This window comes from Pseudorca crassidens, chromosome 15 (assembly GCF_039906515.1).
Source record: "Pseudorca crassidens isolate mPseCra1 chromosome 15, mPseCra1.hap1, whole genome shotgun sequence".
NCBI lineage: Eukaryota > Metazoa > Chordata > Mammalia > Artiodactyla > Delphinidae > Pseudorca > Pseudorca crassidens.
In genome coordinates, this window is record NC_090310.1 from 60,550,815 (window position 1) to 60,567,740 (window position 16,926).

The 16,926-nt window shown below is 49.0% G+C and overlaps 1 protein-coding gene across 1 annotated transcript in view; it reads right to left on the reverse strand.

Moving 5' to 3' along the window:
- Positions 1 to 1,210: 1,210 nt before the first annotated feature.
- TGM3 (transglutaminase 3) overlaps positions 1,211 to 16,926 on the reverse strand; it is a 43,322-nt gene continuing 27,606 nt past the window's right edge. The window contains exons 8-13 of the mRNA XM_067707677.1: positions 13,466 to 13,569; positions 11,848 to 12,093; positions 8,165 to 8,473; positions 5,666 to 5,823; positions 2,242 to 2,375; positions 1,211 to 1,864 (exon numbers count right to left, since the gene is read on the reverse strand). Coding sequence (XP_067563778.1) covers positions 1,717 to 1,864; positions 2,242 to 2,375; positions 5,666 to 5,823; positions 8,165 to 8,473; positions 11,848 to 12,093; positions 13,466 to 13,569 — 1,099 coding nt within the window. The 3' untranslated portion in view covers positions 1,211 to 1,716. The remainder of the gene's footprint in view (positions 1,865 to 2,241; positions 2,376 to 5,665; positions 5,824 to 8,164; positions 8,474 to 11,847; positions 12,094 to 13,465; positions 13,570 to 16,926) is intronic.

Genomic DNA, 16,926 nt, shown 5'->3' on the forward strand with positions numbered 1-16,926 from the left:
CTGGGAGGCCCAGCTGCGTTCAGACACCAGAACTGGGCCCTGGTGAGAGCTCCTTGACACCAGGAGCAAGTATGGACACACGTTCTGGTGCTGACTGCCCACCTGGGGCACTTGGAGGTGGGAAGCTGACGCTGGACCAGCTTGAGAGGCAGAAGCGGGAGAGGAGGTGGCTGTGGCAGGGCAGTGGAGCCCATGAAAGGGAACTGGGCTCAAACCATCACAATAGGACCACTACTTCCAGAGCAGTTAGCGGTAGGGGAGAACCTCCAGAGGCTGAGTCTGAGGGGCATGTTGGCCACACTGGAGACATGCAACACAGAAAGCCTGCACTTACATGCCAGCCACGCGGCGGGCTCCTGTGGCCAGGCTGCATCAACACCAGTGAAATAGAACTTTGTCATTTTTCTCCTAATTTCCTCTCTCCCTTCTCCAACTCTGATGGATCAGGCAACAAGAGGGGAAGGAGGAAGGAAGAGGGGGCATGCACAGTGCCTCCTTCTGCAAGCCCAGGTCAGGCCTGAGCTGAGCATAGGGCAGAAGCTTTGAACTGGTTGTGAGGCTGAAGCTTCTGTGTAGGTTGGACTGGTCCCTTATATCCAAACAGGGAGGCATGATTGCCAAAATGGGGTTAGTCAGCACCAGTGACGGAAAGCTCTGGGATCTGCTTCGGGTATTTCAAGGGGCAAAGACTGAGGAACCCTGAGAGCATGTGTGAAGGCAGAGAAGGTTCTGGTGGAGTTAGCAGGGCTCTGGCTGCAAGAGAAGGAGTGTGGCACAAGTTGGGGCGAGTGCAGTGTGAGCAGAGGTTGGGCCACCACCCACACCTGCTCTGTGAAAGGGTTCCAGTGAAGATTTTGAAGTCCCTTCTCACCCTGACGCCTGTAGAGACCCTGGAAGAGTTTGCCTGGCTACACAGAGAGTGCCCGAAGCCTGCCTGGACAAGGCGCTCCCTCCAAGGCGCTCCCTGCCTGCTCCAAGGCAGCCAATCTCTTTTTGGACATCATCTTAGAGAGGTTTCCTAAACTGATTTGAAACGTCTCCCTAGTTTTGCACTTGGAGCCACACAGAACAAGCCCACTCTTCTTGGACACTGGAATATAGAGAGCACGGCCTCCCCAAGGCCATCTGTTCTCCAGAAGGACATGGCCCCAGCCCCCCTCTCTCCTTCTCCACCACCTGAGTTGAAGCAGCAGTCCTGTAAAGTGAGTGCTGTGTGATCGCGCTCTTTTTAACATTTATTTTGAGGGTGCGGTTGTGAGTGTTACAACAGATGGCTAACCATCATCCCCCCCACCTCCACAGTGGCCTAAGAGAGGAGCAGGAATGTGCCAACTGCAGGCTGGGGATCAGCAAACAGTCCAGACCATCTTCTCCCCCTGTATCCATTTGGAGAGCCGCTGGGTCAGGTGTCGCTCCATGCCCACAGCACTGAGGGTATAAGGGCTGAGCAGGGTCATGGAGCTCACAGAGTGGGCGGTGTTGAGGAGAAGCTTGGGGAACGTGCAAAAGTGATCAAGCTGCGGGCCAGGGTGAAACCAGCCCAGCCTGGGAGCAAGGGAGGGGTGTGTGCTGGAGCCTGGAGGTCCGAGTCCAGGCCACCTTGGGGGACGGAGTGAGTTTCCCAGGCTGGACAGTGTGGGTGGGCAGGGGGCTCACTCCACAGGTGAGCCCTGCCTGCTCCCTGTTCCCCAGTTTGTATGGGGCCACCTGGGCCCTTCACTCGACCACTTTGATGGGCAGCATGCCCTTGATCGCGGAGAACTTGTTGCAGGAGAGGTTGACGAGGAGCTGCTTGGTGCCACTCCGGGTGGGCAGGATCTCAAAATCCACTTGGGACTGCTCCCTGGGGCTCAGGTTTGGCATGCTGATGGGGAAAGGCAGGAGTCAGCGTGAGGCCTCAAGTTCTGCTCTGGTCAAGGTCACTGCTCCTTCAGCTCCCTCTAGCTGCCACCCTGGGTCATCAAACCCCTTCAGCTCTGGGACCCCTCAGCAGGGGAAGGGGCAGTGGGTGGATCCCATGATCTCCCAAATATGAGGACCAGCTCCAAGCTCTGGTGACGTGGACTTCCCTTGAGTTCAAGTTTGGTGAACCCCCAAACCAAATGCAAACGTGTATCCCTATGTGCAGATTCCCAGGTTCAGAGGCTAGAGGAGTTCTGTCTGCCCTGCCCCGGGCTCTGGAGAGGGCCCCTCTGCCCCCGCTCCCACCATCCCACACTGGACCCTCAGCCTGGGACTCACTCGATCTCGAGGGTGCCCTGCAGCAGGCCGCTCCCCTCCGCTATCAGCTTGCAGTCCTTCACCAGCTCATCCAGCGGGTTGGAGAAGAGAATCTGCACAGTCACAGGCTTTTGCACGCGGGCCTGGTCCAGCACCTGTGGGGAGAGGGGTTGACAGAGTCAGGGCTGGGCTGTTCATTTCATCTGCCCTTGATGAGAGCCGACGGGGCTGCGCCGGAGGCTTGGTGATGGGGAGGATGTTGCTGAGGACAAAGGTAGGGAGGATAACGATCCTTAGGAGGTTTATTCCTCCTAAGTTCCAGTGACATCCATGCAGGGGGTTCCTAGGAAATTGCTGTCATCCCCAGGATACAGACAGGACACCCAGGCGTGGAAGAGAAGCAGCACATCGCAGCGGCTGAGAGGGCTTGAATTCCCAGCCAGGTTCACGGGCCCTTTCTTAGTTCATCTCAGGAAGGGCAGCCGCCACTTCCGAGGACGTGCCACATGTGGTCTGCACAGGGTCCTTGATCAGGGGCTGGAGAAACCTAGGTTTCTGGTCAGAGGAGCACCCTGGACTATTTGCTCCCAAAGATGAAACCTTGTGCTCCTGCTGATAAGCCGCCGAGCCTGGGCAGATACGTCGTCTCCCAGGGCCTTGACTCTCACGCTGATAAAGAGGGCTGATCCCTCCCCTCCTCCCTCCCTGGGCTACAAGGGCCAAATGAGATCATGGATGCAGAAGAAGGCGTTTTGGAAACAGAAACCGAAACTGGGTGACTGGTGGATTTCTTTTCTCTGTTAGAGGCCGCTACTTTTTGTTCATTTGGTTTTTTTTTTTTCTTGCCACCAATTCTCACTGCAATCATTTTACAGTGATAAATCTGCAGTTCAGGTTGATGCAATAACCGAGGCCTTTCTGGTTCCAGAGCCATTTGCTCTTCTTGCTAGACCCTGCAATGCCTGCTAATAATTTGTGCATAATTGAAACATTTTAGAGACCATGATCTATACCGTAATTTCTCCCATGGAACTCATTTAAGTGTATGACACGATTTGAAGAGTGAAGCATAATTTTATGCCATTGGGACACGAGGGTACATAAACGATGCCATATCCTTCACGCTGATATTCAATTTGAGATTTTCGTGTATTTGTTTTCTTTTCTTTATTGCTGCTTACCACCCCGTCCTATTGACCTAAATCTGTGCATGCACCCAAAGAAGAGGATAAGAGCCACCAGAAGACTGTGTCTGATTGTCAGTAGGTCATGGGCCAACGTGAAGGACATCACCCTTTGGAACAAAGTTCAGATTGTATGGTCTGGTTCTAAAGTCTTCAATACCTACTCCCGATCAGCGTCAAGTAAGATAATAGGATTTTCCCCAAATTATTCTCTTTTCATACAGATCACCCGCGTGCCCTGCTCTGAGTGAGCTATGCATTGATTCATTCAATCAAGATGAGATTGTCTTGATTCTCTGAAGGCTGAAGTAAGGAGAGGTTGCAATAAGAGCAAATTCACACCAAGACGCCCCAAAGAAGAAAGAGCAGATGCCCTTTAAAAAGATTAAATAAGAAAGTTTTTGATGGAATATTTCCAGGCTGTGTGTATTCTGATTTCCTTTGAAAAGATGTTACACTCTCTTGAAAGACAAAGCTGATTTGATATGGAAGTCTAAAAGATGTAGAGTAAAAGTACTGCATCCAAGAGAAAGCTATAAGCAGGTTTGAGGATATTGGATAAGGGAATATAATGGGGGAAAAACTAACTTCATTTAAACACTGATAATTTTTACGCAGAATGTTTCATTTCGCAGCCTGAGGGGTGGGAAACAACACTTGCTGCCTGTCATTCTACAGGGACGGGGTGCGTTTCTTGGAAACGTCCTGGGAAGCAGGAGAAGCTTCTACACTCAGGGGACAATCATGGATTGAGGATGAAAACTCGGCGGGCAGGAAAGAAGGTGAGCCTGGAGCCCAGAAGCTCTGTTCTAGTCCTGCCCAATGTGGGGGGCTGTTGCTGTTTCACAACCAGTGTGATGGGCCCACAACAGGGGTGGCCCTCCCTCCCTGGCCCTGGAGGTGATGGACAACCCCCCTCCCCCCATTCTGAAGAACAGTCTAGACTAACCAGGACAATGAAAGAGCTCTATTGCAGGCTAGCTGCATGGAGCAGGTGCCCTGGGTCCCCCTGCCCTCTGTCTGACATTAGGAACCTCTGAAGCTGGGGTGTAGCTTAGGGAGGGTGGGGCTAGGGCAGCCACAAGTACTCTAGAAATCTGGGGCTAGGGAGGCTAGTGGCACTGCGATGGAAAATAAAAGGCAATCTCTGTCTAGACCGCTGGTGCAGATGGTACAGCAGACTCGGGAGGAGCCTCGGAAGGACCCCTGAAGCTCTCTGTGGGATCCCACGGGAAGACCCCATCTTCCTGACCCATTCGTCTGCCTGTCCTTCCCTGCCAGGCTCTCACCCCTCAGATGTGTGCTGTCTGGCTCTGGCAGCCTTCACACTGGGCTGGGGTTGGCGTGGTCAGGGACAGGCTTGGAGTCAGCCAAATACTTCCAGCCCCAGTGCTGAGGAAGGAACAGAATGGCCCCAAGTGCCTCACGCCAACCTGCAAGCCCCCAGATGCCTGGGCTCCTGAGAGGGAGCCTGGGAGCAGAGCCTGCAGCCAAAAACTGAGGCATCCTCATTCTCAACCACTGGGAAGATGCTGTTGCTGGCTGTGGGTGTGCTGGGTGCCCTGGAAAGGGCCTGAGGTCTAGCCCTGGCTCTGGCAGTAATTGGAAATTCCCTTCTCCTCTCTGGGCCTCAGTTTACTGATATGTGAAATGGCAGGACATGGGAGCTTGAGACTAGTTCTCCAAGAGTCCACAATTCTGTACCTCTGGGGTCTAGAGTTGGGAGATGCACATGAGTTTTGACCATTGCGGATTTGCTCTACAAGTGTGTCCAGGGGCTGGGCTGTGGGTTTCTTGCAGTCAGGACCCACCCCTTGTGGCCCCCTGTGATTCCCAAGCCTGGCACAGCCCAGGACACAGCAGATGTCCAGAGCAAGTGAGCTGAAGAGCCCCTCTGGCCATCCTCAGCTGGCATCCCCAGCGGGTCTAGAGCTGCAACCAAAGAAGCCACAGGGCAACGTGCCTGTGGAGATTGTCAGACAGGGAGCAAGGAGGCTACTTTTTTTTTTGCCTCATCCCACAGCTTGCAGGATCTTAGTTCCCTGACCAGGGATTGAACCCGTGCCCCCTGCAGTAAAAGCTCTGAGTCCTAACCACTGGACCGCTAGGGAAGTCCCAAGGGCGCTACTCTGATTGGAACTCTTGACTGATCCATTTGGCAGAGGCTGGAGCTGAGCTGGGCCCATCAGCAGGGGAGGGCCTTCTCTGTAGTCTGGGAGGGCTGGGCTGGCTGGAGAGGCACCCCTTCAGCACCCCTTTACCTCCAGGGTCAGGGTGGGGTTTTCCAGGATGATGTCCCTCTCCACCACCACCTCGGTCTCGTCGCTGATCTCGCACACGGCTGTGGCCCGGATCATGTTGTCTGCCTTCAGGTACTTCTCGTACAGTGCATATGCGATCTTTACAGGATGCTGTATTTCTGGAAGGAGAAGCCAGGGAGCAGAGTGAGAGGGAGTGGGGTCGAAACCTTAGAAGCTGATGCCAAGCCAAGTCGATGCGAGCTGGCTGGGATCATCTGCAGCCCAGGCTTGCCTGAGCCCTCCCTGCCAGGCCCTGTGGGAAACATCTGTCTGCTCCGTGCAGGCTGCAGAGCAGGGGCCAGGGGCAGCCCAGGACTCTGGCTGGATGGGCTCATAGGGGCTGAAGCCTCCTCCCTGTCCTGGAAAATATCGGAGGGCAAGTTTCCTTCTAAGGGGCAGGGGAAGAATACGAGTACTAACTCATTGCCCAATGACGAAAACAGTAATGATGACAACACAGTAATAACTAGCAAGGGAAGCCAGGGCTAAATAAGCGCTTGGGTCCTCCCCGGTCATCCAGTAGCCTGGGATTCTGTGGCAACAGCATCTGGACCACCTCCCCACTTCTGGTCTCCCCTGCTTCCAAGACACTCACACACACCGGAAGATAGGCTTTAGAAGCACTTCCACCCCCACCCCCAAATCATGTCACTCTTCTTCCACGTCACTTCAAAAATCTTCCACGGCCCCTCGCTGCCTCAGGAATAAAGTTCAGACCCCTCAGTACGGCCCTTCGTGACTCTCCCCCTCAAAAGAACGTTCCCTCCCATGCTTCTCATTGTCCTTTTGACAAAATAGGTACCTTATCACCTCCAAGCTTTGACTCACAAGGTCCCCTCAGATGGAAAGGCCTTCCCCAGCTTTCCTCCCTTTATCTGGCTCCTCCCTAAGCTTCAAGGCCCCTCTCTGACTCACAGGGCAGGCAGCGAGGGTCCTCCCCTTCCAGCGGGTGCAGGGCACTCCCCCCTCCCTTATGCAGTCATGTTGGGTGGTCTGGGGGGGCCCCCGCATCCACAGGGTCATACACCCCTTGAGGAAAGTCTGTGAGGAAGGAGCTGTCTCTGCTTTCAGCACTGGAGGGACTTACCTAGCCTGCCCCAAATGTGGAGACGCAGGCCCTTGCATCAGCTGGTCCTGCCCTCTTGGACAGTGAACGCTGAGGCTCAGCAAAAGAGGGGGACTTAACAGTGTCGCCCAGAAAGTAGGTGATGATGTCAGGCCTCCAGAACCACTTCACTTGCCTCCTTCCTCTCCTTCCCATTTCACTCTGCTGCCTCTGGCAGAAGTATGGATTTTTAGAAAGCATTACCTCACGTAAATTATTTTTGCTCTACAGAAATAGCTCTTCCCTTGAGCTTTGAAGGTAAATAAGAGCCAGGCAGTTGCTCTTGGTATGGGGAAGATTTCTGCTACATTCTGCCAGAAGAGAGGTTGCTAGGGATGCTGCCTTCTGACAGGTGTAATACAGAGGTATTGCAGTTTCTCTGCAGACAGAATTCCTTCAAGATGGGCTGTGTAATTAATCAGTTTTTATTAGTTCCTTATGTGAAGCAAATAGCCACCCCACCCTTGTCAATCTGCTTTGTATAAGTCCAGACTTTTCATAACAGCTTGAAGGATTTTGCCACTGTGGGCACACCTGCATTCTAATCCTTCCACAGCCCCAGGCTCTCTCTCCTCTACTTTGGTCCCCTCCTGTCTATGCTACCCAGGAGTACAAAGTCATGGTTCCTCCCAGAGGCTCAGACCTCCGAGAAAACCTATCACTGTCGCTGGGAATCAAGAAATTCCACGCACCCATTGGCAACTGTGGGGGAACATTGGAGAGGGTTCAAGACCTTGTGGTATATTGCAACCCTTCTAGGGTCAAACTCAGAAAGTGATTCATTGCGTGGTGGGGAGGGGTGGGGTAGGGTGGCAGCTGGTATGGGAGAGGGGTGGCAGCAATAAAACCTAGGAAATGGGTGGTGGCACTGGATTTAGCATTAGGAAATCTAGGACCAAGACTTGGCATTGCCACCTGCTAGCTATGACACAATCTCTTAAGCGAGTCACAATCTCTCCAAGCCTCAGTTTCCACCTCTGTAAAAGGGAATACTGAAATCTGTCCTTTTAGAAGGTCAAATGTGATAGTACCTACGAATATATAAGGAAGTACTCTGCCCACTGGGCAATGTGGTATGTACCTGTAAGGGGTATTTGCAGTGTGTCTATTAACTGCCAAAGCCTCCCGCCTTCTTCCCCCAGGGCATAAAAGGATTCGGGTTAGCACCACACTGACTTGCACTATTCACCATAATAGCAGCCTCCAAAACTTCAAAACCCCAGGCTTGACCACAGAGGTCACGTGCTGTTCCTTCCTTAATCAATTGACTCGGTTCCAACAGGAACTCTCCAATCCCAAGAGAATACCAGCTACCTTGGGTGCATGGTACCCCAGCAACCTACAGGATGAGTTACCTCCATTGGGACCCAGAGACAGGGTGACGGACTCCTTCCACACCTCGTGTACAAGTGTGCCATTGTAGACGATGGTCCAGGCTGTCATGTTCACCGTCACTGTCTTCGAATCACCCGTTAGGTTTCTGAGCATCAGGGCCATGTTGACTTCTTTGCCCACTGTCAGTATGTCAGTGATCTTGAACTTCCCGGAGATGCTGGGCTCCCGTTCCTCTCTACTAAAGACTCTTGCAGATGTTGCGCGAAATGACATGGAGGGTTGAAGTTTCCCCAAAGCCTTTTCAAACACTTGCCTTTCCTGGCTGGAACCTGTGTGGTGGGAAAAGAGAGAAGCACCTCAGGGATGCGGTGGCAACCTGGACAAAGGACAGCGTCCTGCTTGGAAGGGTGGCCTGGAACTAACACTGGTTCTGCTGCTTGCCCAACGATTCTGATTCAAGCAAGTGTCTGACCTCTGCAGGTCTCCATTTCATCCTCCTTAATACGAGGCTCACATCCCAGCTGTTCCAATCAGCTCTAAATTTCCATGGAGATGTAGGGAAAGGTGCATAAAATTACTCTATGGCTTGATATTTTGCTTAGGCTAATTAGGCTAGATCGCCCCCTTCCTTCCTTCCTCTCTTCCTCTCTTCCTTCCTTCTTTCTTTCTTTTGATAAATGGTCCTTTGTGAGACAAAGAAAAAACAGATAATTTAAAAATAACAAAAACTGAGCTAAAAAAGATTACAATAAGTTCATAAGTGAAAAAATGGTTATGATTTAGAGTTAACTTCATTGAAAAAAATTTCAAACCAGTTTACCATGTTATTCTGCTTTGTTTCTAAAGATGCTTTGAGAATTGAAGAGTGGAACTTTTGTCCATGTCAGTTGACGAGAACTTCCCACAGTTGTTGTGGTTCCAGGTTATGACTAGTTTAAATTGTCGAGAGAGTTCAGGTTTCATAAACACAAAGGCTGAACCACAGGTTGGGTTTCTGGTTCTGACCTGGGTCATGGGTGCTGCTGAATGTGATGCTATAAACAGTCCCTGGAGAATGGCCAAGATCATGGCCTAAAAATCACGGCTCCTGGGATGCTAAGAGCCAACTCCAAGTCTCTGAGCCCGGGTAGACCACACAGTGCACATAAGGCTCCCTGCCTGACCTGAAGATAGACCCACTATCAAGGAGAAGGTATTGTCCTTCCAGGAACACAGACAAAGATACACAAAGAATGACCATACTTTTGCCCCCGCCCCCTAACTTCCCCAACCAACCTGTGAAATTTTAAGGCATCAGATGACTTACTTAGAAGCGCTTTACAACCAACCTGTGAAATTTTAAGGCGTCAGATGACTTATTAGAAGCACTTTACAATTTAGTGAGGTCTTTCCCATAAGTTACATGTAACAACTGGCAGAGACCCCAGAGGCCAACTGTTAGAGTTAAGGCCCTAAGAGGAGGAGCGACTGGTCCAAGGGACTGGTAATCTGGGAATTAGGGGCAGAAAGAAGGCCAGTCCCCAGAAATCGAGACCTGAGTCTAGTAGTTCCTCCTGCACAGCTTACTGAAAAGAAGACAGGCAGCCCAGTTACCCAGGCTGATGGCTCCTGGTGGGCTGGGTTCCTTTTGGTGCATTCCCATTCTCTAGCTGAGCTGTAAGTCCACACCCAGGTCTGATGGCTGTGCAGGGAGCTGAGCCTCTGTGCCCAGAACCTCGAAGCAGGTGTGTTATGCACAATGAGGCTCAGAGCCTACATAGCTACATAGGTCACCTGCCAGGCTTACCCAAGACCAAGCTTCCTGCTACTGTTTTCTCCCTTGGTGTTGCTGTTGCGCCAATGCTTAGCAGCCCATTTTATGAGCTTTTCCTCCCTGGGGCCATCAGACACAAGCTGGAATCATTAGGTAAGGAGGACTGATCAACAGCAGGCGGTGTGATCAGCCCTGCTGTCCCACAGGGGCTAGGTCATCACCAGGGCTCCTGCAGGGATCCCACAACCTGGCCGTGGCCCCTTCCCATTTCTCAGGAGGTTTGGCTGGGACAGCCAGAGCCCCCAAGAAGCAGAATCAAGGTGTGACAGTCAGGTAAGGAACCCCACAGAATCACACAACCGTGTAAACAGTGCACTTCAGAAGTCCCTCTGGGAGGTCATTCCAATGAGGTTGCAGATGTTCAAGTTGACAAAAATCATCACTATTTATTAAGCCCTCACTATGTGCCGGGCACTGCCCTTGGCACTTTCTGTACACTAGCTCATTTAAATCCCACTGAAGATAGGCCTCGCTCTTCTCATTTTACAGGTGAGAAAACGAGGGATCAGAGAGGCTAAGCATCCTGCTTGAGGTTGCACGGTTATGAGGGGTAGGATGGAGTTCACCTCCTGCCCGGGGTTATCTTTTCCTTGGCCCCTACTCTTGTTTCTACATCATGACACTGTTGAGAATTCTTGTCACACACCGGCCTGTCCCCCTGGCCTGTGAGCTCTGCAGGGGCAGGGGCTCATCTGCGGGATGCTTCCTGGCCTCCCAGAGCCAAGCGTGGGTGGGCACTTGGGGAGGTCTCAGTACATGTTTACTGACTGAGAGAAAGGCCATCTGACCCCAGCTGGGGGGAATGGCCTACATAGGTGGACTGGGGTCCAACTGAGGGCACCAATCTCATCACCCTAGAGTCGTGCCTCAAAATGGCCACAAATACCACACCCAGAGGTTCAGCCACCTGGGCTTGGAGCCCACTCCCCTGCTCAGCTTTCCTCTTCTGTAAATGGCACCCAACAACAGCAGTCAGCAGGGTATGGAGCTGTGGGGTTCACGTTGGGGGCACGTGGGCACCTTCATGAGAGCACTTTTCTTGACACCTCAGAACCAACAGTGAGGATCAGCTGAAAGAACTATTTCCAAGTATTTTAGAAAGAGTGACATGTTGACCCTATTAAGGAGTGATTGGCCTGCTAGAGCAAGCATTAATTCACTTTTGCCTCTTTCTAAAAATGAACATCACCTTCAAATGTAGAACTTTGGTCACTATTGAGACTCCTCAAAGAGATAAGTCTCTGACTCTGAAAGCAACTTCCTAAATAGAGCAACAAATGTAATTTGTGTTAAAGGTGGCCTCGTAGCAACTAGGCTTCTAGGTGACTTTAGGGAGACCAGCACTCATGTGGATGCTGAAGATTTCAGGGACTCGGGCATTGTCCTCATGGTGTAAGCCCACCTCATCTGGCTTTTGGGGAGGCCTCTGAAGCAGACGAAGCAGTGCCCACATCTTGGGGGACTGTCCATTTCTTTTTTCAGAGAATGTTTCCTGCCTGTGTTTCTTAGAGGCTAGGGGAGTGGGCTGACTGAGAGGTCCTCGGGGGGGGTCTCTCGTGGGGGCCATGTTTCTCCCTGTGATGTTCAATCGTGGGGCTGTCATCCCAGTTGTGTAACTGGCAAAGGGACACAGCTGGAGATGAGCTGAACTGGCAGCTGCCTGAGTCCTATGGCCAATTGCCAGTGGTACAGTGTCTTTTCATGACGGTTCTGTTCCCACGGGAAACAGTCTGGGGAGCTGGGCATTAGATGCCAGGGAGCAGTCCTACCATTCAGGCAGAATTGGCTGACAATGCGGAAGGAGTATGAGCAATTTTTCCTTCTCCACCTCAGAGCTGTCTTCCCACCGTTAAGCCCTGGGTGGCACAGCCCATCCACACCCCCTCCTACCTTCTGGGTACTTGTACTTTTCAGTGACATCCATGCGAGAGTTGCTGCCCACCGCCTTGGTACTGATATTTTTGCCGATGGTGTGAGTGTTTGAGAAATTCTTCTTCAGGGCGCCGGTCCAGGCATCGTAGATCCATGTGATGCGGTCGGCATTAACCTCAGCAAAGATGAAGGGCATGTCGTAGTCCCAGTCCACATTACCCTCTCGGAGAGCGACGACTGAAGCAGGGCCGCACTGGAACACCCCTGGGGGCCAGGGTGCAGAGGTTGGATACATGCCAAACCCAGGCCCATCTGCAACAGTACACCCCATGGCCTGCTCCTCTGGGGGCCACCCGTGACCACCCAACTCCCCTGCCTCTACCCCGCCAAACTCCTTCAACCCCAACAGTCTGCCCCCTTCTTGGGGCACTCAGCAGGACACTCCGGGGCTATTGTTATCTTCTGCAATAGCGCTCTGGTGAGACTCCACCTCCACAGAAGACGGCCCAATCCTGTATTCTGTGGGTGCATAATTTGTGCTGACCCACTGCCCTCAGTCTGTTTACTAAAGGGGAAAGTCTTGCTGTCTTGTGCTCAGGGCTGCCTCTTTTCTACTCTGCAAATCATTCATCATGGCACATATATGACCCTGAAACAAAAATTCCACAGGACAATTCTTAGTCTTAATGTCCAATGCACCCTGATATTTTCTTTTCCTTTCCTTTTCCCCACCCCTTTCCATGATATTCTATTTCATTTCTTAAAATGATGGTCACAACACATTAACTTGATTTTATAGCTGCTAATGGGTTGCAGTGAAAAGGTTGAATAGTGGCCTAGAAAATATCTGGAAGGTCACCCTCCTCACACCCAAGTTCCCCAAATCTAACGTTCTTTGCTTCTGGTAGAGACGCTGCAGTTGGGGAAGGGAGTAAGACTTCATTTTCATTGTAAGTGCTTTTAGAATGATTTGAATTTTTTTTAAGCCATGTGCCTATATGACCTTTATGATTTTTTTTAAGTTTGAAAGAAACAACTGAAAATGAGGGTAACGGACAGGAATGCTCTGGAGGTCAGGGGAGGGAAGGGGAAAGGTTCCCGGAGAGCCTGAGACCCAAGCTCTGATGGGAGAGTGGCCAGAGGTGGGAGCACAGGGATGGGGCCGGGCCAGCCTGCGTGGAGAGCTCGGTCTGGCAGGGGACACGTGTGAAGGTGAAAGAGGTGATGGGGGCCGTGACCACGGAGGTCTGGAGCTGAGCCAGGGAATTTGGGTTAAGTCCCAAGGCAATGGGGACCTGGAAGCTTTCTGTGCTGGGAGGGATGGGCTACCAGAGGTGGTGCAGGAGAATCATGGCTGGCAGGGGACGGCTCCTTTCCCTTGCTGCAGGGCATGTGCCAGGGCCTCTGCAGCAGCCATGTGAGTGCAGGTATGGCAGTCATTTTAATAGCAGCCTGAACCAAGAAAGTTAGGAGGGAAATCTACTTTCCAAATAGTTTTGTTTTAATCCCTCCTTTCCCTCTGGAGGTAGAGAGGATTTGGGTGACCTTGCTGTGCCGCTGTCCACCACTATAAAGAATCGAGAGGTCATGACTTAGAGCCAAACCCAGAGAAGGGGGCCGTCAGAGGGTTGGTTACCTTGGCTCCTTTCCTGGGGGGTGGCGTCCAGAACCTGCCATCCACTGTATGATGGGCTTAGGTCAGTCCGTGCAAACCAGCCTTCATTCCAGACGTGGAAATTCCTGCAGACAGAACCACAGACTACAGAGTTTGGCCAAGGCCACACAGCAGAGGAGTGGCAAAACACCACATCTCTGATCTGACAGTGCAGCACCCTGATACTCATCAAGCGAGTTTACTCTGTGCCAGATATTGTGCTAGACCTTGGCAAGCATTGTCGCACTTAAATTCTCACAGCACTGTTAAGTGGGTACTATTTTTATGCACATCTCTTAAAAGAGGAAACTGAGGCTCAGAGAAGTTAAGCAGCTAACAATGCCAGAGTCAAAGTTTGGACACAGGTATGCCTAACTCCAAAACCTAGGTCCTTGACCACCATGTTCTACTGCCTTTCTGAGGAGCAGAACAGATCTAGGTTAGAGCCAGAATCCAGCAAGCAAACCCACACAGCTTTCTCCTATGCATCCTGTTGGGGGACACTACTGTATTTCGTGTGGGATGAAAATGAATGGGGCTGCAGCAAGAGTGCCAGGTCTGGCTAAGAGCCACAAAGCCCTTGGGCTGAGGTCCGGATTGAAGAATGACATATACCAGTCTTAAAATGTTCTTCATCCATGGCAGCCCCTTGTCTCCCAATCTATATGTCTCAGTCATTTGTCTTCTCCCTCAGCAGGTATAACCAGTTAGCCAAAGCTTTATGCATTCTTGATTCTGCCCTCTACTCTCCCCTTCTCGAATCCCACAGCAACTACATAAACATTGGCTTGGCAGTTTTGAGTCCAACTTAGAAGAAAATGTAAGTAAGTCTGACATAAATTCAAGTTCTATCCAACTTGAAAAAAAATTTTGTTATACTCATGAGTTGGAGAAGATAGTTTTAAGCAGAGAACCAACTTCTGAATGATAAATGTGACTAGGTAAAAATATTAAACTCGCATATACCAAAAAAACAAAGAAACAAACTATAGTTCTGTTTCCAGCATGGGAATAAGCTCATAATAGACAGTCCTTTCTGTAGAAAACAATAAACTGGGGAAAAAAATACAAAAGACAGCTGAGAGTAAAGAAAGCAGGAGGATTTTGGGAGGGTGCCAAAACTTTTAGGAAGGGGCCAGCATGGAGCAAGTTGTACTTTGGCGCCCTTGCCCCTAAGGACAGGTTGCAGTTGAGGTAAAGTGCAGGGCAGTAAAAACTCCAACAGACAGCCTACATCTTTCTGACCTGGGGAGATAAGAAACTGAGCCTGGGTTAACCAGGGTTGCTAGAGAGTGAAGGGGAAGTCTTAGAAAGGAAAGGATCAGAAAGGGGGACCCAGATTTGTATATAAACTCTGCCTAAGCTTCTGGGTGACCTCTGAGCTAGGCATATATGAGGCAAACTACAAGTAGTCCAGCTAAAAATTCAAAAAATGAACTGAAATTTGGGCTGCTGCCCACCATAGGTGAGATAGAATTTGCAGTTTGAGTCTACCTCAGGTAGACTGCTAAGACAAAATGTAGAATCAAGAAGAAGCCAATGTCCAGGAGACAATCCAAATTTACTCAACATACAAAGAACCAGAAAAGTGTAGCTTGTCCTCAAGGTAAAAGACAATCAACAGGGACTAACCCTTAGATAATCCAGGTGTTGGCATTATTGGATAAAGACTTTAAAGCTGTTATGATAACTATTCTCAGTGTAATAAAGGAAAATATGATCATAACAAATGAAAAGAGGGGGCCTCTTAGCAGCAAAATAGAAAATATGAAAAAATGAACCAAATGGAATATTTTAACTGGGAAAAAGACCAATATCTGGAATTAAATAATTCAATGGATGGCTTACTAGCAGAATAGAGAAAACAGAGGGAAGAGTCAGCAAACTTGAAGACAGATCAGTAGAAATTATCCAATTTGAAGAAGAGAGAAAAAAGCGTTGAAAAAAATCCATTAAGCAGGGAAAATATATGCAACATGTATACTAGACAGAGATTTACTATAATGAATATTATAAAGTACTTACAAATCAATAAGACACAAAAGATCACCTAGAGGGGTGGGATAGGGAGGGTGGGAGGGAGACGCAAGAGGGAGGAGATATGGGGATATATGTCCATGTATAGTTGATTCACTTTGTTATAAAGCAGAAACTAAGACACCATTGTAAAGCAGTTATACTCCAATAAAGAGGTTAAAGAAAAAGACAAAAAAGAGGAAGTCAAACATGTCAATAATTGACAATGAGCAGGCAATTTTCATAAGCAACACAAATGATCACTGAACATATGGAAATAGTTTTAACTTCACCACCATTAAAAGAAAATTAAAACGACAAAGAAATACCATTACACTTATTAGACTGACAAAGATGAAAGCATAGGATGATACACATTGTTGTGTGATACTCATCATTGTGTGGGAAAACAAGCAGTATTATACACTGCTGGTGGGAGTTTAAATTGGTATGACATTTGTCAAGGGCAATTTGGCAATGAGTTTGAAATACCTTTAAAAACCTATATACTCACTGAGCCAGTAGTTCCACTTCTAGGAATTTCTCCTATAAAAACCCTCACATTAGTGCACATAGATGTACATGGAAAGATGTTCACTGAAGCATTGTTTGTAATAGCAAAAATAATGGAGGAAAAATTTATCAATAAGGAATTGGTCAGATAAATTGTGGCATAGCCATGCAGGAGAATATCGCGCAGTTGTCCAAAAGAATGCGGAAAATTAATCTAGCACTGACATGGAAGATGTCTAACTTATACGACCAAGTAAGAAAAAAAATGACAAAATAGTGTGTATATGTAGAAGCTTATAAAAAACATATTAATAAGATGAAACTATTTCGATTTAGAAAATTATACATTAAAAAAAGCAGTGAAAGTTAGTCCCCCATAATTCTATTATCTTAGATAACCACAGTTTAAATAATGGTTTGGTGTATATATTGTGCACATGGACAGATTTTGGTGCATATGAACTAAGTTGCACATTATTTATTTCTGTAATGTTTTCATATTCTATAATGAAAATTACTTATTACTTCTGTAATTCTATATTTACAAAATAAATAGATATTTAAAAATATGTATATTATATAAACACTAATAGCTAATACAGTTGTGTCAACACAGCATATTATTAAGTTTTCTGTCTTATATAGTAGCTCATTTAATCTTCACAATGCTCATATAAGATAGGAATAATTATTATCTCCTTTTGACAGTTCTAGAAACTGAGGCACAGAGAAGAAGTTAAGTGACTTGTTCAAGGTCTCAAAGTGAGTAAATAGGCAGAGTGGGATTTTAACCCAGGCAGAGGGCTGCAGGGTCCATGCTTTTAACTACTAAACTATACTGTCCCTCTAAATTTTAATTTATTGACAAGAAGGATATTAAAAATTATGAAATAGACTAGTTAACTTGGTCTCAT